This window comes from Dunckerocampus dactyliophorus, chromosome 6 (genome assembly GCF_027744805.1).
Source record: "Dunckerocampus dactyliophorus isolate RoL2022-P2 chromosome 6, RoL_Ddac_1.1, whole genome shotgun sequence".
Taxonomy (NCBI): domain Eukaryota; kingdom Metazoa; phylum Chordata; class Actinopteri; order Syngnathiformes; family Syngnathidae; genus Dunckerocampus; species Dunckerocampus dactyliophorus.
The window spans coordinates 16205861-16229591 of record NC_072824.1 but is presented as its reverse complement, the minus strand read 5'-3'; the positions used below and the strand labels follow the sequence as shown (position 1 = coordinate 16229591).

The window sequence follows — 23731 nt, the reverse complement described above, 5'->3', positions numbered from 1 at the left end:
GTACACTTCATATGCCCCGATTTTCATTTCACCAAAATGTTGCCTCGGTTTTTGTACAATATTGCATGTAACAAGCGAGTCCGTTTGCCCTGTACTGTGCCCAAACAAAGCACCCTCCGCGTGGCTGACTCACTGTCCATGCATTTTTTTTATTGACGGCGACTGCTTAATAACCCACCATGGGGCCAAAGAAAGTTGCGAATGCCAGCAATTTAATAAAGAAGGTGAGAAACACTACCTGTATTTTGATCTATGACTATTTGATCTTAACAACAATAAGTTCCATTCATTATTATTCTGCATGTAAAACTATTTTGTTAATATTTTTGGGTGTCTGAAATGGATTAATTGGATTTACATTATTTCTTATGGGAAAAATTGCCTCAGTTTTTGTACGTTTGTTTTTTGTCGAACCTTCTGGAATGAATTAATAACGAAAACCGAAGTACCACTGTACATTGAGCTGATTATGTAATGAGTGGCAGAGCACTTTTTGGCCTTTTTAGCAAAATTTTTGTTCAGGAGCTAACAGAAATGCAAGCTGGATATCAATACTGTATTACCCTATTGAGCCAAATATCCAGGTATGACAATCCAGAATATAAGACAACCTCTTTTTCGGGATCCGTTTTTGGTCAAATATATTTTAAAACCAAATCGAAGACAAAAGCAGGTCTTTTTTCAGCGGCTGCATCTCTTCAGATCACTGGTACCACCATCATTCGGTACCGCCTGTTGGTTTGCATATACAGATCATCAGGGGTGTTTGGCGTACTTTTACATTTAATTAATTTGAGCAATTAAAAATGTAATTTTGGTCCGTAAACACGTGGAGCCGCTCAAGAACTAGTTGCAGTGAAAGAATACACTATGTGCTCAATATTGGCACAAACTTGGCACAATCGCTTGTCACACTGCTACTGACTTTTTCAGTGTGTTAAAGGATCTGCTTTTATGAAAGTGACAGTAATAACTAAGCCGCACACCGGGTTAAAATCGGACTTAAAACGCCTTGTAGGAATGCAATTCCATCGTAACCCAAGGACCACCGTATAAATGATCACAATATAAGATGAGCCGTATTTTTTAGCCTTTTGGGGGGGGGAAAAAAAAACTAATAAATGGGTCATTGCAGTATGCAGCCAAACAGCCAGGAAAAAAAGGATAGTGATTTCATTAAGATCATGTCATTTGTATTTACATCATTTATTACTACCTTTTGACATTCATTTTTTCCCAATTTACTGTATAAGTGTTCAGTCAATAGCTTCACACTGCTGAGAAATTGTAAAGATGTGAGGCATAGGTGTGGTTAGAAACTTGCCTCTCGGCTATGATTGTAAGACACAATTGGCTTAATGGCTCATACTGTATAACCACTGGTTGTAATCCAATGCGTTGTTGAGTTTGTAAATTTTGAGACTCTCGCTTCTTATAACCAATCGTTTATCTTCTATTCCCGTTAATGTACAGCAGTACGAATCTTTCATTTCTCTTCAGAGTTCGTGATGATGCTCTCTGCTCGATGACCAAGAGGGGAAGAGGACGGCACACAACCACATCTGGACCTGTAATTTAGCCTGACTTGCCGTGTATGGGAAATTAATAAACGTGGAGTTGGTGCAAAGGATGAGTTATGAAAGGTGTAATTGAAAGCAATGGTGCTGCAATGTCGCCCCCTTGTGGCTTTAAGGGGACACAAGCATTCCCCTTATAGAGTTCACTTACAAATGGGCTTTGGCAATTGATTTTTTTATTGAAAATTGTTCCGATCGTTAACTTAAACACAATCTCTCCAAAAAGCCAAGTGATTTACATAGAACAAAGCCATGAGTGATGGAAAAAAAACACTATCTTAACACACTTCATACCATGAAAGGAAGGAATGGTAACCTAGTGTAACTTTAAACCACAATGTTCAAAACTGTTATAAGGCAAATGCAGAAACAGTGCAGGTTCTCAACTCCAGTGCAGTAGGAACTGGATACTTAATATTAAAGGTCTGCCTGACAGACGCATATACAGTACACTGAATGCAAGTTCATATTGCAATATGCCCTATTGAATATATTTCAGTAGAAACATTAGGTCAGAATGTATAAATATTCTTCCTCAAAACCTATTTCAATTGATTCAACACAGTTGAACATTTGACTATAGAAGAGAGATGCAATTAGACATTCTCACGCTTTGTGAGCTAACCTTTGGAAGATTTTAGTATGGGTGGAAGATTTTCATGAGGATGAGGAAGCGGGCTCATGAGTGTTTCTCTGCATCACCGTATATTAGCGAAGTGAGCACAAGATGTCGCTCATTAAACAGGCGATGGAAGCTTCGCACATACGTAAGCAGGTTGCACTTACTTCAATTTTTCTGCAGCATTCTGGATTTCCCTCTTCAGAAACCAACTTTCTTACCGTTTTCAACAAGGTGTGACGTAACCCAAACCATCTCAAAGACTACTTAGTAGCTTTCATGTGAATAGTACAAAATCTACAGTCATCAGATGTCAGGAAGTTCATTTCCACATTCTAAGTGCAAGTCGCACTGTTTCTTTGAGATTCATGTCTGATGGTAACATAGAATGTGTGTCAATGGAAGTATCCCTGAGGCGGTTTGGCCACATCTCAACCACTTCAAGAATGATTCAGGTTCTTAACTCAGTGGAAGGATCGGGGGTGGAGGAACAAAAATAGCCCATGTAGAATGCAGAGAAGAGGAAGCCCTAGTTGTTGGGGATGCTCTGTAGATATGTGAGGATGTGCCGGATCTTCTCCAGACGCCATTTGAGGCTGGTCATGGAGAGGACACACAGCTGGTAGCGCCGGTCGACAGGCAGGACAGCCAGGAGCCACCAGCAGCATGCTGGACCGTTAGGAGTCGCCTAGACCACAGGAGACAGGACATTATAATTGTCACTCAAATCAGAAAATGTTGGCACTTAAAGCAGAACCGACTATTGTTCATATAATAACCAGGATTAATTTTGGCCAGGCTCAAAGTGCAATTATAGCCTGGCATGGGCCGGTTACCGGTTTCAAGGTATACCAAAGTATGAAGAAGTCGGTTTCAAAACTACGAAAATTGTGCGTCAAGTCCTGTTATTTCTCGCCGTCCAAAGTGGGCTTTGATGTGTTGAAACCACAGGCGTGTTCTATGCTGCCATACATCGGGCATAGATGTGCCATCTATGCCTGTGCCAGGCGTTGTTAGCTGCCTCATTAGCATTAAGCACCGCCGGTACAGCCTCGCTGTTGTGGGTCGACATATTAGTCACGTGGAGGGTCGTCACCAAATGTGTTAACAATCCCAATCCGGAAACGCAAGTTCGTGGAGAAGTGTGACCAGCCACTATGAAATAACGTAACATTACGTATTTTTAAAAGTATATTTATATGCTCTGACCTTCTTGGGTCACTTACATTTATTTGCATTTTTCTTTTTTTTTTCTTTTACTAAAAAACAGTATTGTGTTGTAACTTGAGTTGGCTATAGGTGTGTTACTTCATGTCTAAAGGGCTCTGATAATGTTAAAAAACGTGATTATAAGGTCGCAACCAGATTTTCTCAGCTCTAACTACAAAATATTCATTTGATAAATAAGGAATCCCACTTTGTGGAAATTCACTTATCACGGTCAGGCCTGGAATCAATTAACCACGATAAACAAGGGATTACTGTTGTATATTTACCAACTGTATTAGGAAAATGGTTCAAATACTTGTCATACTCTTTTCGGACATGTTGAATTGTCCATGTTCCCAATGTAACTTGTTAAGGACAAACCATTCCTGTCATGTGGCTGTTAGCCACGGTAAGAGATTTTCTTTACAAGGAGACTAAGGACACGCTGCAGCAAAGTGGAGACTGTGGCGTGCACTATTGCTGGTATGGGCTCGGCACGCTTGGAGCCTTGGCTTTTGTCAATGGAAAACCATCAAAAATGAGCTTTATTGAGACTACATCCACTTATACTTTCAATTCCATGAAGATGAAAGAAATTGAGCGTCACATCTGATAATATATTTCATTCACATTTGGTGAATAAAATCCTCCACAGTGCCAGTTCAGCCTGCGCATCAGATTGACAAGGGGATTCTCTTCATGACACTTGTGACGTAAAAGCACTGATAGGATTAGCTATGAAGCACCCATAAAGCTCTTCAGCCAATATTGTCAAAAGACTCCGCCTCCGTGGGTGTCCTCTGGAGCAGGAGCTGTAATCCTCTTCACCATACACTGTACACAACAAGCGCTTTCTAGTATTAGGGACCTCTAAGGCTGTTAAGTCCACGGTAATGTAGGTTTCCCGAAAGGAAGCATCAATGGAATTGACTCTCTGGAGGGCCTAGAAGACCTTCGTGGTCTTATAGATAGACCATGCACTCTCCAACTCATAGGTGCTATTAAATTAACTTCACACGTCATGAAGCCATATCTATGTATAAACAAACTATACTTCATACGCCCCGGTTTTTATTTCACCAAAATGTCGCCTCAGTTTTTGTACAATATTGCACGTAACAAGCTAGTCCATTCGCCCTGTACTGTGCTCAAACAAAGCACCCTACGCGTGGCTGACTCACTGTCCATGCATTTTTTTTTTTTTTATTGAGGGCGACTGCTTAATAACCCGCCATGGGGCCAAAGAAAGTTGTGAATGCCAGCAATTTAATAAAGAAGGCGAGGAACACTAGTGAATTTGATCTTGCCAACAATAAGTTCCATCCATAATTATATTGCATTGTTTTCTGTATGTAAAACTATTTTTTTATATTTTTGCATGTCCCAAATGGATTAATTGTATTTTTGTTATTTCCTTTGGGAAAAATTGCTTCAGTTATTGTATGCTTGAGGTTTTTGTCTGATCTTTTGTCACAAAGTAATAACGAAAACTTAAGTTAAACCGAAGTACCACTGCACGTTGAACTGATCGTAATGAGTGGCAGAGCACCTTTTGGCCCTTTAGATCAATATCTGTTAAGTAGCTTATACAAACGTAAGCTGGGTATCAATACTGTATTACTCTATTTAGCCTAATATAAGAATCTCTTTTTCCAAGATCCGTTTTTGGCACAATATTTTTTAAAACCAAATCGAAGACAAAACTGTTGTTGTTTGATAACTAGCCCAAGCGGGTCTTTTTTCAGCGGCTGCATCTCCTCAGATCACCCATAAATTACAGTTTTAATTTTGGTCCGTAAACACGTGACTCACTCAAGAACTAGTTACAGTGGAAGAATACACTATGTGCTCAATATTGGCCGCATTTGTCTCAATTGCTCAACTGTTATTTCTCACACTAGAAATTACTGGCAATTACCAAAAGTCCAAATTTTCCTCTCAGACTACTGTCATTCCGTATTGAAAGTTGGAACAAGACAAATCATCTTATATTCTGAATTGATTGATGCTGTACATGCAAACCAGCAAGAGTTGCCAAATGAATTCTTTCCATGCATGTCAGAGCTTTTCTTCCTGTCATTCACACACACGGGGAGACCCTCTAGGGGAAAACAAAGTATCTCAAAGGTGGGGCAAAACGTGTCTGGAAAAAGAGGTTTTTTCTTATATTCTGGACATGTAGACTGGAATGCAAAGATTTGAAAGGAAAATGTGCATTTGTGTACAAGGACAAGAACAGGACAAGAGATGTACCTGGATATCAGCTTCTGGCTCTGGCATTGGTCCAAAGTGCTGTAGGATCTGGTTGTGAAAGTGCATCTTGAGATTCTGGAACCAGGCACGGGCCTGCTCATACACAGCATCGTGCAGTTCTTGTAGGCTCTCCAGCTCTTCGCTGTCGTCCACCTACAAGTCAATATTGAGCACACATCGGTGACTTTTCGAGTCTGAAACAGTGGCGATTATGTAAGAAGGGCTTTGGCGTCACTGCCAGGATGATAGTGGAGGTTTGTACCCGAATGTCTTCCAAATGCTCTATGTCAGCAATACTGTAACCGTCCCTCATTCCTCGAGAGAGGACACGGAAGCGATTCCCTCCAATGGTGTCCACCACTGATCTACCATCAGGCAAGAAGTGGACACTCCGGATGATGAGCATGCATCCATAGTCAACGAACCTGCAGGGGAGGATTCCATGTTTTTAATAAAGAAAAAATGCTTGGCAAGTGACACGTACGTCATCAATGTGCTACTAATGGTAAGATGCCTACAGCCACACGATTCAGTCTTTCCAGTTTTAAGGTTTTCCAAGTACAATGACTTGTACAAACACCTTCTTGTCTGCAGACTTACCCTTTCTGCGGGTCGCTAATACACATCCCGAACTGCCGTGTGCCCGTGTCCACGCAGCGGCGGATCATGAGGCGGTAACGTGGTTCGAAGACATGCAGGGGGCAAGGCACGGTGGGGTATGCCATGGTACACACAAAGATAGGCACATTCTTCGTTAAGCTGAAAGAAAGATAGACCAAAGACAATTAGGTCCTCCTCTGGCAAGTAAAACACAAGCCAAGACAAAAAGTAGCTAACTTACTGAGAAAGCTCTCTGGTTTCCTCCAGGTGAGATTTAGATCTCTCTTCATACTCTTTACCCAAATACTGTTTGATCAGCACATCCAAGACACTTGTCACCATGTACTTCCTACATGCTAAATACTTGGGGAGGAGCGGTCCGTGAGTAAACACACGGTACAGTTCTTAATTACTGACAATGAAGCAGAAGTGTGCACCCTTCCTCACCTCTTTTAGGCTCTCTTTACAGAGGGGACACTGCGGTGTGTGGTCCAAACAACGTTCCAGACAGTTTTTACAAAAGGTGTGGCCGCATGGTGTCGTCACAGGCTCGTACAATAACCTAGTTTGGACACATGATCAAAGTCAAGCACTTTCTTGATCACATTTCAAATTTTACAATCACAAATAAGCCCCTATAGACTGATGCTGTTACTCTCGAAATCCAATTACCGTAATTTCCAGACTATAGAGCGCACATGTATATTAGCCGCACCCACTAAATTTAAAGAGAAAAAAAAGATTTATACATATATAGGACGCACTTTTCTAAAAGCCGCAGTTGTCCATGTCGTAACATGGGATATGTAGTACACAGAAAGATTTTTTAAACTTTTGACTGAATTAAAAGAACAGTGCGTGTAATACGGTAAGCTAAACAGTGCCGAACAGTGCCTGTAACTTACCAGATAAGTCATTCATCGCCATCCTCCTCCTCCTGAACTAAAACCACTCAAGTCGTCTTCTTCAGCATCACAATTGAAGAGCCTCATAATTCCTTCTTCACACATTTTTTAAGTCTCTCTCTCTCTCTCTCTCTCTCCTTGTCGCTCTTTGTGTCACTTTTGTCTCGAGCCATTAGCCATTTGGCTTGAGCTAAAGCTCTTCATGGCGGTCCGAGTAGTCCAAACAGAAGCTGTAGTAATTCTACACTTGATCAAACTTACTTAAGATGTGTCAGAGATCGCTGCATAAGACTTCAAAACATCAAGTCTTCACTACTTCCTGAAGCTGCACTCTAAGCATCATGGGCATTGTAGCTTTTAGCCATAAATTAGCCGCTTCACTGTAAAAGTCGCAGGTTTCAAAGCATGAGAAAAAAGTATCGGCTTATACACCCCTGATTAAGATCTTAAGATCAGTTGAAAAATTGCAATAATTTACATTTTGCACTGTTGGATCTTAAGCAAGTTCAAAGTTGAGCTTCAAAATGCAAAAAGAATAAATCGGTAGTGAGACAAAAAAAAAAATTAATAAGCAATTTACTGCAAGCTTAAGACCATAGATAAAAAAAACTTAATACTGCCCAAAAATATAAAAATGTGAGAATGTTGACATTGAATCCACATTTTTGCCAAGATTTTGGCGTTACAAAGGCCTCAATGGGTCTTAACTTTTGATCAGCTGATGAACAGCCCATTTCACTTGTTTGCAATAAATTGCTTTCATTTTGAAGCTCTACTTAGAACCTCCTTAAGATCCAAACAGTGCAAAATGTAAATTCTTGCAATTTTTCAACCAATCTAAGATTTTGATCAAGAGTGTACACCGGAAATTATGTTAGTGTACGTAGCCTCACCTCATGCAGAGGGCACACTCAAGATCATTGGGGTCAATGAGGTTCTGGGAAACACTTCTACAGGTTTTAGCTTGGGCTTTTTTGGAGCTTTTCTTCAAACCTTTAAGAAATGAAAAGAATGCAATCACTTTAGTCAAACTGGAAAATATATAGTCATCCCTCGTTTATCGCTGTTAATTGACTCCAGACCAGACCATAATAAATGAATTCACACAGAGTACGATTCCTTATTTATAAATCAAATATTTTCTTAGCGCATAAAAAACCTGTTTACCACCTTCTACATACGTTTTTTAATTTTATTATGGCCCTCTAGACATAGAATAACACCCACCAAGTCATAAATAAAATTTGTGCTCGTGTGTGTTTCAAGAAATGCCTTCCTGAGATTTAAAGTTGATTTTTAGCTGGAGTACAGCCCCAACAATACCACGTTTTGTTATTATTATTATTATAATGATGATGATTATTGTTATTATTGTGCTTGTTAGATAATTCAAACCTGCAATAATTGGTGATAACGACCAAGTCTGGAAAACACTTAATTTTGGCCAAGAATCAAAATTTTGAGTAAAATGTGCTTAATATGCATATTTTTAACTAATAATATAAACAAATAATAGAAACGGGTCATTTAAATAATTTTTGAAAAACAGCCAAAGTGAGGGCGTGATGTCTGAACCGCAATGTGACGAGGAATGACTACAGTATCACAGTCCCCACATTTCAGCCAAATTTCACAACATTGTCACTTTTCATTTTACTATCTTTTCAAGGGACAACACTGTAGATGTGAAGAACTGTCGTTTTTTTCTGTTAAAGCCACACGAGATTGGTGAAAATGCATGGTGCAGTATGCCTTGACACTAAGCAAAAGGTGGCCGGAGGCGTTGGACACACAAGCAAGCTGGAAATGTGAGGAAAATGTGTAGCAGGAAACTATCATCTTCACTACAGACAACTGACCTGGGATGCTGCTTTTTCTTTTAGTTTTGCACATTTTCATTTGCCTTTTGCTGTGTAATGGGCTGTTAATGTTGTGTTGTTTCATTGTAAATAGTTGGAAATGCACAAGTAGTACAAATCAGATTGGACGTTTTTTGTCCGAGATGGGTCTCTGTTTTTGTAGAAATGTGTTCTATGTTGAGCACATAAATTAGGCCACAAAAATAAAACATTTTTACATGACAAATTTATTTGAATGTATTAGATATTAATTTACCGGTAAGCAACAAAAAAATCAGAGCCATTTAGAAGCCGAATGAGCTGGCTCTTTTTAGGGAGCCGAGCTAAAAGAACCAGCTCCCTTAAAAGATCTGATATTCCCATCACGAGTGTACAGCTGGGATAGCAGGATAGCTTTACTACATTGAAAATAACTGAAAACACAGTAAGTGTTGAGATTCATATTTTCCCACAATGAAACTCCCCAGTGCTGGCAGCACTCATGCCGCCCCAGACCATGTCGACAATTACCTGGTACTCACTTGTCCTACCAGCTATTTCGACAATAACGGCTGTCTGTGGAGTCATTTTCAGATTCTTATAGTATTGTCCCTTAAGAGGCTGTCATAAAAATGGTTGTTTTGTATGACTTAACTACTCAGTGTAACCACTAACAATCCTGAGGAGAACAAAAGAAATCCCTGCACAATGACCTACCTTGTTTTTTATGCTTGCTACCCCCCTTGTCCACAATGCAAAGCTCTGTGTCACAAACAGACAACTTCCTCTTCAGCAAGGTCGTCTTCTCCTCGCCTCCAAGCTGAGGAGCGGAGCAAACCCTCTTCAGACCCCCACCGCCGATCGCATTGTCAAATCGAACCGAATCAGCTCGGCTCAGACCAGGACGCTTAAGACTCCCCCGGCGTTTCTGTGGAGTCAAAAAGAAAATGATGAGGATATTCTCACATACAAATGCAAAGCCTTATGGCTGCAATTCTTCTCTGCAGACCCGCTGTTTGTCTATTTGCCTGTGTGCCGACACAGCACTGACCTGTTGTTGGCTCAGTCTTTGGACTGGACTATGTTGTCTGGCTTGTGCATCAGCCACAATGGTTTTATTGTGCAGATGGGCCACTGGGTTTTGTGCCGTTTCCCTCACAATGACCTTGACGTTGTCACCGGACGAAGAGAGCAGGTCGCAGAAGATCTGTAAAAAAAAAAAAAAAAAAAAAATGTAGTAATGCAGTATATGGCCATTCCCATAGTTTTTTATCAGTCCAACTGGTCATTGTCAACACATTTATTTGTTGAATCAGTCTCATTTTTCCTTTTAAAGATTACCAACAGTGGCTTCTGACGGTTTCATGTCAAACTAGTGCCAAGCAGATTCTGCGTTAATGCAAGTTTGTTATTGTATACAATGGCACAACTCTGTCGCTTATACACTCCTGATCAAAGTCTAGACCAGTTGAAAAATTGCTAGAATTTGCATTTTGCACATTTGGATCTTAATGAGGTTTTAAGTAGAGCTACAATATGCAAAAACAAGAAAGGGGGGAGTGAGACAATTTTGAAGAAGTAATTTATTGAAAACAACAATTAAACTGAAATAGGCTGTTTATCAGCTGATCAAAAGTTTAAGACCATTGCTCAAAAAATAAAAAAAAACTCCAAACCAGAACAAAAAATGTTCTCAGTAGGACTCAGTAATGAGTAGCTCCACCCTTCTTGTTAATCACTTCAAAAATTGGTTTGTGCATGCTTGATGCGAGTGTTTCCAGGAGGCTAGTGTGAACATTTCTCCAAAGTGGTGAAGATGACTCCACGAAGGGCATCAACTGTCTGGAACTGAACTTCCCTTGCCATCCATCTCTAAATGTTCTCTATGGGATTTAAATCAGGGGAACATGCAGGATGGTCCAAAAGAGTGAAAAAGTCCTTGGTCAAGCGAGCATTGTGAACTGCAGCGTTGTCCTGTTGAAAAACCCAGCTGATACCACACAGACGAGGGCCCTCAGTCATGAGGGATGCCCGCTGCAACATCTGCACGTAAGCAGCTGCCGTTTGACGACCTCGCGCCACCTGAAGCTCCAGTGTTCCACTGAATGACAAAGCACCCCAGATCATGATGGACCCTCCACCACTGTGCCGGGTAGAAAACATCTCAGGTGGGATCTCCTTGTCATGCCAGGAACGTTGGAAGCCATCTGGATCGTCAAGGTTACATTTTTTCTCATCAGAGAATAAAACTTTTTCCCACCTTTCAATGTCCCATGTTTGATGCTCCCTGGCAAAGTCTAAAAGGGGAGTTTTGTGGCATTGAAGGTGACAAGGTCTTTGAATTCCTTTTTTGTTTTTTAAACCCTTTTCCAGCAGATGCCGTCTGATTGTTATTGAGCGGCAGCCGGCACCAGTAAGGGCCTTAATGTGGGTCGAAGACCGCCCTGTGTCTTCTGTGGTCAGCCAATCGGATCCTCCGGCTCAGCGCAGGTGTGACTTTTTTGCGTCTACCACTTGACTTTTTTGTTCCATCATGCTCAGGATCTTTCAAAAAATTTAGAATGACTGATTTACTGCACCCAACCTCAGCAGCAATGGCACACTGCGGCCTCAACTATAAAGCTTGCATATGCACCAAAGCGGGTCAAAAACGTACAAACACCATTCCACGCCAAGTATGTGATCTATAAAAACCAGAGCTGCTGATCGATTAAAATATTTAATCGCTTATAGTTAACCTATAAGTCAAATGATTAACATTCTTAATCAGATTAATCACGGTTTTCAAATTAATCATGATTAATCACCATGTCACATGAAATGTCACACGAAGTCAGCTATACCTTATCTAATCACCATGTCACACTATGTTAGCTGTACATTATCATATTACCTTATCATTTTCCTCTGTATTTTAAACTAGTAAAGAGTACATTTAAGATACAGGAAGTGAACCAATGTATGTGAAACAGGTGGTGGGTAGGATTAAATAAGCTTTGCTTCTTCCTATTCTTTTTTGGACATGTAGAACAGTGAAATGTACTATGTGATGTATTCCAAAGTAACTTGTATGCATGTTCAAAATAAAGTAAACAATTACCATTAACATGTCTGAAATATGCCAATTTTTACTGTATTTTATTGTGTGTATATATATATGTCTCGTGACAATGAGCAAGTGTTGTTGCAATGTGAGTAGGAGAGTAGGAGAAACATATATACTGTTGGAATTGCACTGCTGTTGATGTGTTCATGTAAGACTAAACTTATACAAGAGCGTCAGACACTGGGTTGACTCTATGGGGAGCGACACTGTGCAGCCGTCTGTCGTCATAACAGAGGTCCGTGGCTTGCCATGATGCGTGTGCATTAATTACGCGAATAAATTGAACATTAATTAATGAAATATATTAGTTACCGCCGTTAACGCGCTACTTTTGACAGCCCTAATAAGTACCGTAAAGCACCGTGTATAAACCGCACCCGTGTATTAACCGCACCCCCATTTTCAGGCTCACGGCGGGGAAAAAAAAATGTTTGTTCATAAATGCTTGCCAACTCTTTCATCTCAAATCAACATGCGTAAAGGTACTAAGCAATTTCAAAAAGAAGAAGAAAGGAGAAATCTGCCGTCCATCAATTCATCTGCAATGGAATTCATGTAAGAAAAGTTTGCCGTCAACTTGCCGATGATGTCCGCTCTCCAACGCCGGATGACTGACTCGTCCACACCGTGCTGCCATCTGGCTGCCCGGTTCCCAAACTCTTCTGCATACCGGCAGACGGAAAGTTTGAACGCTGCGGTGAAAGATCGTCGTGGCATTTTGAGAGGGTACAGGCCCGGTCACACCGCCCGAACTTTGCTGTAGCGTCCCTTGACCGGTAGGAAGAGGGGGCCGAATTTCAACAACGCTCGTCACCGCGCACAAAATGGAAAAAAAAAGAAAAGAAAACACGGGCGTTGTCCTAGCGGTGCACCGCTGAAGCCGGTGTTGCTTTAGCCTTGATTTATCGGTAGCGAATGTTGGTTTAGCGGTGACGCGAGCGGTGATAGGGCGCATGCGGATCAGTTATCCATGTATTGTACATAACACATAACGCTGCATTGCTTCAGGGTGAATTTGAATAAACTCCAACATTGTATTGTATTTTACATCATCTGCAATGTTTTAATGGAAGCTTAGGTTAGCTTCAGTGTATATAGAAATCGTTTCACTGTGTGAAAATACAGACAGCCGTCAGATAAGTTAGTTGCATACACAAGCATTTTCAGCAACTGTACAGCAGAGGGCGCTAAAGTCAAAGCAACTGTCTGACCCACAGACGGCTATTCTAAAATGGGCTTCTGGTCAATTTCTCCCCGTACTGAGTCTGGTCACAGACGTGTCATCGTGTATAAACTGCACCCCGATTTTTTGCTTCTTACAGGTGGAAAAAAAGTGCGTTTTATATACCGTGATTTACGGTATGCAATTACTCATCAGTACGCATCTGGCAACAATTCAAGTGACTCCAGTTAACACATTCAGCTGATCTAATTGGCTCTTTCTGACAAAATACACTACATTACTCTATATTTCAAAAGGCGTTATCTCATTTTCACGGGACACTCTAGGAAAACAGTTTGTTTTTTTAATTAAACCGTACAGGAACCCTTTTATTTGGGTACATTACAAAACCTGGCACTTTAACATGGGTGTGTCAAAATTAAACATCACTAAGATGAATCATCTTATTTGTAGCCAATTAATGTGGGCACAGCCAGAGCTTCTACAAAGAGAATGGATGACTTATCAAACAAAAATCATGAGGCAAGACTGTCAAAGGGCTGGGACAAAAGTAGATTCCTTAAGGCCATTATGTATTTTAAAAACCTCAACGTAGTGTTTTCGAGGACAAGTTCTCCTACTTCCATCAATGGTTAGTCGGTTAGAGGTTGAAAAAAAACCACTGAAATTTTGCATGATATTTAATGAGCTCACCTTTTCTACTTGTTTCTTAGCACAGGGGAAGTCCTCATCCACAGCGAGGCAGTTGAGGAAGACTTGGAGGGACTCGTCCACTCCACCCATCTCTTGTAACACCATGGCTTTCCAAAATAAAGCCTAATAAGATTATAAAAAGCATAAAAAATGATTAAGGTACGTTTCTGCAAGGTATTCACAATTACGTCTTTATATTGTAGCAATGGAAAAAATGTTTCAATGTATTATACGTATAACTCTTAATAGTGCAGCCCTCCTTTTTCAACAGTCTGGATACATTTGTGTGATGTACGTGTGGATTCTCCTTTGTAACTTATCCTGTACAACGCCTAAATAGCATGCTGTTTTTTTTGTACGTTGTGTTGAGTAAATCCAGGTGACAAGTCCTGCGTTGATAATTAGTTTAGGTTCAAGCTATTAATTGTTTAACCTATGTTTGATGGCGTAATCTGGTGGCAGGTGAGGTGCTCCCCCGTCTGCGGTTTTAATTCCAAGCTTCTCTTAAAATACCCCTCTTAGTAATAGTCAGCTGACCAATACAGAAAAGACCTACTGACACAAGGTACATGTTTTGCCAGGCAACAGTCTCAACTCTAAACATACTGTAGCACAGGCGTCCCAACCACGGGGCCTCAGTCCAGTTGAGCGACCACCCACAGACCGGTACCGGTCCGGGCCGCGGGAAACTTCAAGGCGCAATGATAAAAAAAAAAAATCCATAAAATAAATAATAAATTTGATTATTTTATTTTTTAAATAATACAGTTAGAAATCTCCCAGTTTTTGCAACACACACCATCGAACTTTCTCCCGCACTGCACAGATAAGACTACAGTATACTGTATTTTCCCCATTTTTCTTTCACATTTCACCTATTTGGTTCCAAATGCTGATACTATGTGGGAATGCATAAAGGTAAGGTTTGATGACGTCGTGCACGTGCTAAGGTGCGTATTTGTTCGGTGCACAACCTCAATTCATGCTCGCACTGCCTGTTACACATCAAACAGCGACGTATAATCATCTCTCTGAAAAACAAACTCCAGGCTCGTACAACTGAATATGGACGTAATCTCGTGGCTATAAAAACTCCAATACCATGTGTTACTGCTTAGGACTGGTCAGAGTTGCTTGCTAGAGGTTGTTTATATGCTGAAGTTATCGGTGTTTGCACTATGCTGGTTTTCTTTCTTGGAGATTTAGCATTCACTGCCCGATGATGCCGTTTTAAGTGCGCTAACATGTTAGACGTGTTTCCTGCAGCATACCCGATATCCGTGGAACAATGTCGACACACAACTGTGGATTTCTCCACTTGCCTTTGTCCATCCGTAATTTTAACAGGGATGCCAAAGTGTTCCCAAACACTAGACAATAGTGAGATTGGAGGGTCTTCCAGCTCAGACTTCTTGCTAGCATTTTCCATTTGTCACGCCTGCGAGATACGCAGATAAGCATTGCTCCCCCTCAGTCAGTAGTGTCCGACACTCAGAGGCATCCGTGCGGAAAGTCGCTCAGGACTTTAGTTCCACGTGAAGCACTTAGATCACTGTAGTAATAAATTTAATGAGAAAAATAGCATAAAATATAACCGAAACGGTACGCAAGTGGACCAAACCGAGCATGCAGAACCGAAATGGTTCAATACATCCATGTGAACCGTTACACTCCTAGTAAAAACCTTGGAGATGATTGACTAAGATATGAATTACACTGTAAGCAGGGTTCCAGACAATTTTTTTTTTTTTTTTTTTTACTAGGAGCACAGTGTTCCTTAACTTTACATTTTTTAGGAGCAAAAGTTTCGAATATTTATGGCCGCACACCAAAGACCTTTTTGTGATGTCACTTCCTGTGTGGATTGACTGAAAGAAGCTCTGCACCATTCTCAATGTTTGTTAACTTTTTTGGCACTTTTCCTGCCCACAGATCTTGACTATTATTACAGATCTGTTTACTGACACCACTAGCTTGTATACCGTCTATCATGAGGAACTAAATCGTCAAAAAAACAAGTTATGTCGAGTGCTGACAATCTCTAACAAGACAAGCCAATTGTTGCTAATCGATGTCCCAATCCACATTTTTTGGCTTCCGATCAGATTCTCTTTATAGTCTTGCCGATCCGGTACAGACCCTTTTTTTTTTTTTTTTTTTAAATAATACGTTTTTGTTACTAACATGAATTTGTGTAATATGGTTATGAAAATTAGCTCTTCAAAGCATTAAAATGATGCAACCAAAGCATTGCTGAATAAAGTATTGCTGAATTTACTTTATTACACAGAATGACCAACAATATTGTTTGGCTTTTGTAGCAAACCTCTGAGTCAGGTCCCTAATCCTGTAAAAGATCCAATAAAAGTCCATCCAATAAAAGATACTTTAAAAAGAGACTTTTAGGGTAGGTCCTGGTTATAGATCAATTTGTGGTTTAGAATATATGTCTTTTTTTGTTAGGGCCCTATGAAATCCATTTCTTTTTTTCCCCAAATTCAGTTTTTTCCTTTTTAAAATGTTTAGAATTCCTGGGGTTTTTTTACCTTTATTTGGGTTAGTGAATAAATTGTCCATGAATGAAATGCAACAATCCTTGCATTTATTGATGTAATACATCATTGGCCCATTTTGTCCAGTAATTGAGAAATGTTTATAGCTTGGCTAATTTTTCTAATGGGATGTCAGCCTCAGCACATATTGATACAAAATCTTCAACAGACTGTAATGCCCGTGCTTGTGGTTAAGGAAGATGGAGTCACAGGTGTAATTCCAATCTCGTTATTAATGTAAGATTTTTTATGACACCCTTATTTTGTTTACACAACTAAGACAAATGTGACAAAGAGCGCACTTATTTTGAAGACCGGAAGTGTGTTGCAAATTGCAATTGACAGTTGATACGAGCTAGGTGCAAGAATAAGCATGCCTCTCATCTTTTTTCACTCAGAACCTGCATGTCGTCAGTCGGCATTGTAAAATGGTCCTTACTTTATAAAATGGTCCTTACATTAATGTTGTAAAACACGGTGAAAATATACTCATCAAGCCCGATTTGCAGGCGCGCACACGCACACGCACACACACTCACAGCCGCTACATGCTGTTTAGCATGCTCTGCTAAACCCTGCTAGCTTCTACTGACGCTCTATAAGAGTGGAGTTTCCAAGGGTTTTAGCCGCTGTTTCGACATGTTTGCATGCTGCAATTCCGTGTTTCCGTCAGCGATTCTGTTAACGCGGAAATCATAGGGCCCTAGATGCTCTTCTATGCAATCGTATTTTATTGACGGTCCATAGTGTAAACAACCAGTGGTTAGAGCGGCACTTCCCAGTAGCTCCCTACACCATGACACAACAGTCCGGGTACAGTGAGAGGGAACTACCACTGTACCTATGGAGCCGAATATCAGAGGAGAGAGGACATGGGAGGAAACTAGGAACCAGGTACACTACAGGAGGTAATTGTGATGATGTTGAATGATATGAAAAAGGAGCTAGATTATGTTGAATGATATAAAAAAAGGAGATAAACCGCAAAATACATGAAGATGTGAAATCCCTAATGAAACACGTTAAGGATCTGAAGAATGAAAATGCATCACCTCGGAAACAAATGGATGGGCTGGAAAGAAATGCTTTAAAGAAACAAAATTCTGCACACATTATATCACAGATGACGTGCAGAGTGGATGATTTGGAGCAGTCGATGCGCATGAGCAATGTAATTGTGACTGGGCTTCACATAACACGCAGGTCTTATGCCAGTGCAGCTGACAGCGGAGGAGGACAAGATGTTGCTCCAACAGACCAACAGGTGACCAACTTTCTGCAGTCAAAGTGGGTGTGGACATGCACCCCAATGTTTGGCAGGAATATAAATACAACACCTGTCATCATAAAGTTTAAAAAAAACAAGGTAGCATTGCTGAGGCAGAGAAGTAAGCTGAAATAAACAAACATCTACATCCATGAGCGTCTGACAAAACGCAATGCTTACATCGCCAAGAGGCACATGACTTCAGGAAGTAAGGGAAAATTCAAGACACTTGGAGCACCAACTGCAAAATCTATAAGTTAAATGGTGGAACGGAGAAAAGGACTCATCAAAGACACCAAAGAACTGGACAGATATTGATGACTACATCACATGACAACAAGGAAATTGAAGACAAACCCTCAAGAACTTGATGCAGCTTGGAAGTCAACATCCACAATGTTTTATACTTCGATTTGATGTTTGTCTCCTTTCTTTTGGAGTTAATGTGGGATGGCAAGCTAGCTCTGCTGCGTATTACTGTCAACACTTGGCTCTGTGGAGCACAAGTTTGTCAGCAAAAAAATAATTCAATAATAAAATTAAATTGGCAAATTAACTGGTAGGGCTGCCAACTTCTGCAAAAATAAAGAAGGGACACCTTGTTAGCAGAGCCAACCAACCCAGAAGGTTAATTGTGTGAAATTTTTTACTTTTTGACACAAGCTGATGCCTGTTTTAGAGTAATACTAATAAATGTGAAATGAATTATTCAATATTATATTTTTTTAGTTCAAAATGACACAATTAACAGAATCAAGTAACAATTTTAATATTTTTCTTACAGAAATTGATATAAAACAGTATAAATTCAGGGCCGCTTTTGCCTCTACTTGTATACTACCCTGAGAACGCCAGATCTCGTCTGATCTCAGAAACTAAGCAGGGTCGGGCCTGGTTAGTACTTGGATGGAGACCACCTGGGAATACCAGGTGCTGTAAGTCGGCCGCACGGTGGCCTAGTGGTTAGCACTAGTCAGGAGATCTGGAAGATCTCGGTTTGAATCTCTGTTGGGCATCCCTCTGTGGAGTTTGCATGTTCTCTCCATGCGTGCGTGGGTTTCTCTGAGTACTCCAAAAACATGCATGTTAGGTTACTTGGCAACTCTAAATTGTCCATAGGTATGAATGTGAGTGTGAATGATGGTTTGTCTATATGTGCGCTGCGATTGACTGGTTGACTGATTGAAGGTACACCCTGGACGGTACCATGCCTCTCGCCCTAAGTCAGCTGTTGATAGGCTCCAGCATACCTGCGACCCTAGTGAGGATAAGCAGCATAGAAGATGGATGGAAATTCAGGGTCCAGTTTTATGATAGCTTAGGTGTATCCAACTTTCAGCACCACTAAAGCTACATTGACAAAAGGAAAGGAGAGGTGTGCTATTTGTCTTTTATGTGACTGGTAACATTTAAAAGGAAAACTGCATTTTTTTGGGCATGAACACGTTCAGTATGTCTCTCTTTTCTGTGCATTCTAAAGATATAAAAACAGCTAAAAAGACTTACAGTAGCTAAGAATGCACGTAATGGGAAACATTTATTCTGCCTATAAAGCCTTCTGAAAAAAACTCCAAATTGGCAACAACGCTCCATTTACAAATAATGTGACGTGCATATTAACCGAGCTACAGCAACATTTTTATTAACATTGTTAGGCTAATTGAACTAGGTTACTGACGTATTGACACCTTGCCACAACACACCGACTAGCTAACCGCTAGCTTCACCACATCAGCTCAGTGCTTGAAGCCACTACCAAAACGTAACGCTACATGTTGGAGCTGCTGCTACAGCTGCTGTGTTTTTATTTTTGAGTTTGGAAAAGTTAACGCTAGGTGAAGGCGTTCGTTTCGATGTTGCTATGTGAAATCAATACGCCGGCGAAGCAAGTTTCAGTGATGCTTAAATGGACCAAAATACTGCAAAATATCGTAAGTATTACATGTTATCATGAATGTACATGTTACTACATGGTTACAGAATGGATATAAACTCATAAAACCTTGTTGGAGGTTTTTGGAGGTGTTTTAATAGCAGTCTTTGTTGGCGGCTTAGGTGCGTCCTATTACATGCAGTAATTAGCTGTTTTATATCTTTATAACACACAGAAATGAGAAAGAGATTCATATCTCACATAAGGATTGTTGATGATGGGCAAAGTTACAAAAAAAAAGTGCAGTTTCCCTTTAAGTTGCAGTTTATTTACAAAGCAGATCTCCACTCAAAAAGTGCGTTCATTTGTCGTTGTTTGTAAATACAGGCACCATGTCTGAATTGAACATCTATTCATTTTCTATGCCACTTATCCTCACTAGGGTCGTGGGTATGCTGGAGCCTATCCTAGCTGACTTCAGGCGAGAGGCGGAGTACACCCTGGACTGGTCGCCAGTCAATCGCAGGGCACATACAGACTTACATTCATACCTATGTGCAATTTAGATTCGCCAATTAACCTAACATGCATGTTTTTGCAATGCGGGAGGAAACCGGAGTACCCAGAGAAAACACACACGCACAGGGAGAACATGCAAACTCCACAGAGATGCCCAACGGAGATTCAAACCCAGATCTTCCCATGTCCTGACTGTGTGGCCAACATGCTAACCACTAGACGCACGGTGGCCTGAATTGAACAGCTATAAAAAAATACTAAGAGTTGAAACAAATATTCTTTGGTGAGCTACTTAACATCAGCTGCCAATCTACAGTAGTGCTAGCTTACAAGTTACCTGTTGGGAGACCCCTGTGATAGCTCCACTATCTTAAAAGGGATAGTTTGAACTTTTTGACTTGAAGTTGTATGAAATCCCCATCAGCAGTGTGGTGGGGCAAAACGTGTAAACAAAGATGGCAGAAAAGTCGAATAGCAATGAGATTGAAAGGTTTAATTAAAAAAGGCTGAATTAAAAAAAGTAGGATTCAATATTAATAAATTGACTATTTTCATGATTATGGTATAGAAAACCAGTTTACAATCTTCTACATGCAGTTTTTAACATTATTACAGCCATCAAGACATGAAATAGAAACTGTTCACTCCCGTTGCACAAAATCCTTGAAATTGCCAGAAACGCTGAGAGCACAAATCAGGCAATATGTACTTCCATAAGCACACGGCAGATGTATCTGATTTCGATTTTGCGACATCACTTCCCGGATGCACATTGACAAGTCCCATTTTTTTGGTAATGTGAACGACCACACAAAAATTCCAAAGTGTGAACGTAGCCTTAGTACTACTTAGACTGCACTCATGCTCGAGCACTCAAACCTGGATGTCGTATAATTAAAGTGAGCATGATTCCTCCTCTCAGTTATTAATGGAATCCACAATCGTTGCACAACAGCATGACAGAAAGGTAAGCTTGCTCAGGATTGTGCTCACGTAATGTAGTTGCATCATGTAATTCAATAATTACAATGTAATAGTGATGCAGCATCACTACCCATGCATGCGCTTCAAAACCATGGTTTGACGACTAAACTGTGGTGAAACTCATGCGTGTTGCACTACTCTTTATTTACAATAATGTGAGCGTACAAAATAAACAGTCAATTATGATTCACTTTATAGAAGATCTGACAAGAGGCCTACCTCAGCAGAACAGCTGGATGAGAGACACAACTCTGTGTCTTCCAAAGCAAGATCAAACTGCTGAAGAGACATGTAGGCCTCTGCTCGAGAGAGTCGTGCTTCCACTGCCGTTTCAGGCTCTGCAGGAATCACAGAAGAAATAAATAATAAATTGTAGAATTCCTAGCTTACTCAAGTCTGCCTCATGAATGTGACATAACAAGGTTCATATAGGGGTCCAACATTTCCAACAGCCAGCAAATCACCTGTAAATATGCTGATTATATTCAATAGTTACCACAAATTCTGGGGTCTCTAATTATCGCTGGGTCGAAGATCCAAGATCATTGACCATTAACAGCTGTGGCTGTAGGCTACCTCCTGATGTACTTTGTTTTTTTAGAACACACATCAGCATCCGGCAGCTATAGACATGACTATATCTTGGCTGCCGAGTGCATCTCAATGCTACTTCCCGAACTGTGTGCTGCAGGAAGGATGAGTGCTGTCAAATGCAGGTGGTGAGAGTGACACTCACCATATATCAAGTGACAGTACTGGAGATTAACCAGTTATCCACAAATGACCGTGTAGGCCCTTGATTGCATTTGTCAGTATGCTGGACATCAACTGGCAGCCTTGTGATGCAACACAAATAATTCAATTAATCCCAGTAAACATATTGAAAAATGGGGTGTCACTGGATTAGTAAGTGACATATAGGTTAAGCCTTTAGCTGTTGACATGGTAAGGTCTGAACTACTCCGACAAAGAAATATTATGTCACTTAACCCACACTATGGGTGTTCCTAATCTAGGGGACTAGCGGAAGGGTCATACAATTCCCAGCTGTAGTGGTGGCACAATAATTTATACGCAGCATAATGTACTGCAATTAAATGTGCACATTTAGACCTTAGGAGAATAAATGCATGTGGTCATATGATCAGGTAACTTTGGTGTTTTGAGTTAATAGTGGATTATTTCGTTGTCACTTGTGCAACGTAAGAATGATTACCTGTCATGATACAATATACTTTACCTACCTGACCTATTGTAAGACCAACCAAGACCACTGGCCTTGGCAGGACAATGATCTACTGTGCCCTTAATGCTTGTTGACTTCTAACTGTGTACCTTTTACGTTATCATTCAATCATTTGTTGCAGAAGTGCAGTACTCATGTTAACTTCTTTGTGCGAGTTACAGCTGTTGCATAATGTGTATAAGCATTCCATGGAAGCATTTGGTTGCATTATGTATAGAAAGAGGCCCTGCCAGTTAAATAAGTTATAAAACCACTTGTCCTATTAAGTGCCACGACCTGACTTATGCAACTAACGCGCATGCCCAGTGTGAAATTAAGGAGTTGTTTTACGACAGTCAGGGCGGAAGAAAGCGATGCTATGGTAACGGTTTGACGGTAAGCCGCGCTACATGGCTTCTCGAACAAAAAAAACTCACAAAAGTATTGTCAAGTTTAATACTAACGTCAAAAGGCCAGTTTTTGCAACATACCAGTGAACGCATCAACCCTGTCAAACAAGAGTACTATGAAGTAGTCATAACGTACTCACCACTTTGAATGACATCGCTCGCTAGAGTCACAGCCTCTTTGTGACATCTTCGTTTACACAGTTCGTCCACTTCTCGTAATCGTTTCGACCTTTTCACCTCTTCAGGGAACCATTTAGCTAAAACCCCGCAAAGCAGCACATTGGGTTTGCCTTCGATCTTCACGGCTTCGTTGCACAATTTACATTTGGAGAGCAGCCGTCGTCGTAAACACCGCGGACAAAATGAATGTCCACATGCTAAGGTGACAGGTTCTCCTAAAAAGCTATGGCAGTGCGGACAGTCGAACACTTCATCCCATGAGTGCTGCTGCTGCTGCTCCTCCTCCTCCTCGTCGTCGTCGTCGTCGTCGTCGTCGTCCTTCTCCACGTCCCGATTGTGCCTCAGGTCCGAAGCTGGGGCGGCCTTTTTCTTTAAATTCCGCACAATACAATCCACAAAAGTGCTTAGCTGTTCTGGTCTGACTGGCCCATACTGCATTGCTACGGAAAACCAGTAAATGGCCTCTTTAAGAGAGTTATCCGAGGCTAAAGCGTTGGCTTTCTGAAGGATGAGCTGATGGTGGTCCTCCTCTTTCTCCTGAACGTCTTCCGTTTCAATGCCGATGAAGAAGGCGTTCCTCTCCCCCGTCTCTTCCTCGGCAGGCTGCTCGAGCGACATGTTGATATTTTTAAAAAGGTAAATAAAAGTAGGCGGACGTCACGGTTCTTCTATGACTCTAGCAGGCGTCCACTGCCCCTATACTGTGTATCCGTCACAGTTTTTTCACTATCAACTCGT

At 40.8% G+C, this 23731-nt stretch overlaps 2 protein-coding genes and 1 pseudogene across 3 annotated transcripts in view; 2 read left to right on the top strand and 1 right to left on the bottom strand.

Moving 5' to 3' along the window:
- The window catches only part of LOC129183354 (calcium-binding protein 2-like), a 40305-nt gene extending 28217 nt beyond the window's left edge, over positions 1 to 12088 (top strand). The window contains exon 9 of the mRNA XM_054780486.1: positions 1501 to 12088. Within this exon, the coding sequence (XP_054636461.1) occupies positions 1501 to 1529 (29 nt within the window). The 3' untranslated portion in view covers positions 1530 to 12088. The remainder of the gene's footprint in view (positions 1 to 1500) is intronic.
- On the bottom strand, positions 1297 to 23731 carry lonrf1l (LON peptidase N-terminal domain and ring finger 1, like). 2 transcript variants are annotated; one of them, XM_054780479.1, is made up of 12 exons: positions 22954 to 23730; positions 21398 to 21516; positions 13984 to 14106; positions 10053 to 10208; positions 9719 to 9929; positions 8057 to 8156; positions 6706 to 6820; positions 6500 to 6621; positions 6259 to 6417; positions 5921 to 6083; positions 5659 to 5811; positions 1313 to 2884 (listed from the first exon to the last, which is right to left on the bottom strand). In XM_054780479.1, exons 1-12 carry the CDS (start codon positions 23609 to 23611, stop codon positions 2726 to 2728), a joined length of 2238 nt encoding a protein of 745 aa, XP_054636454.1. In that variant the 5' UTR covers positions 23612 to 23730; the 3' UTR covers positions 1313 to 2725. The 2 variants fall into 2 exon arrangements, with proteins under 2 accessions (XP_054636455.1, XP_054636454.1); XM_054780480.1 differs by lacking the exon at positions 13984 to 14106 and having other exon boundaries at positions 1297 to 2884; positions 22954 to 23731.
- On the top strand, positions 18631 to 18744 carry LOC129184024 (5S ribosomal RNA; annotated as a pseudogene).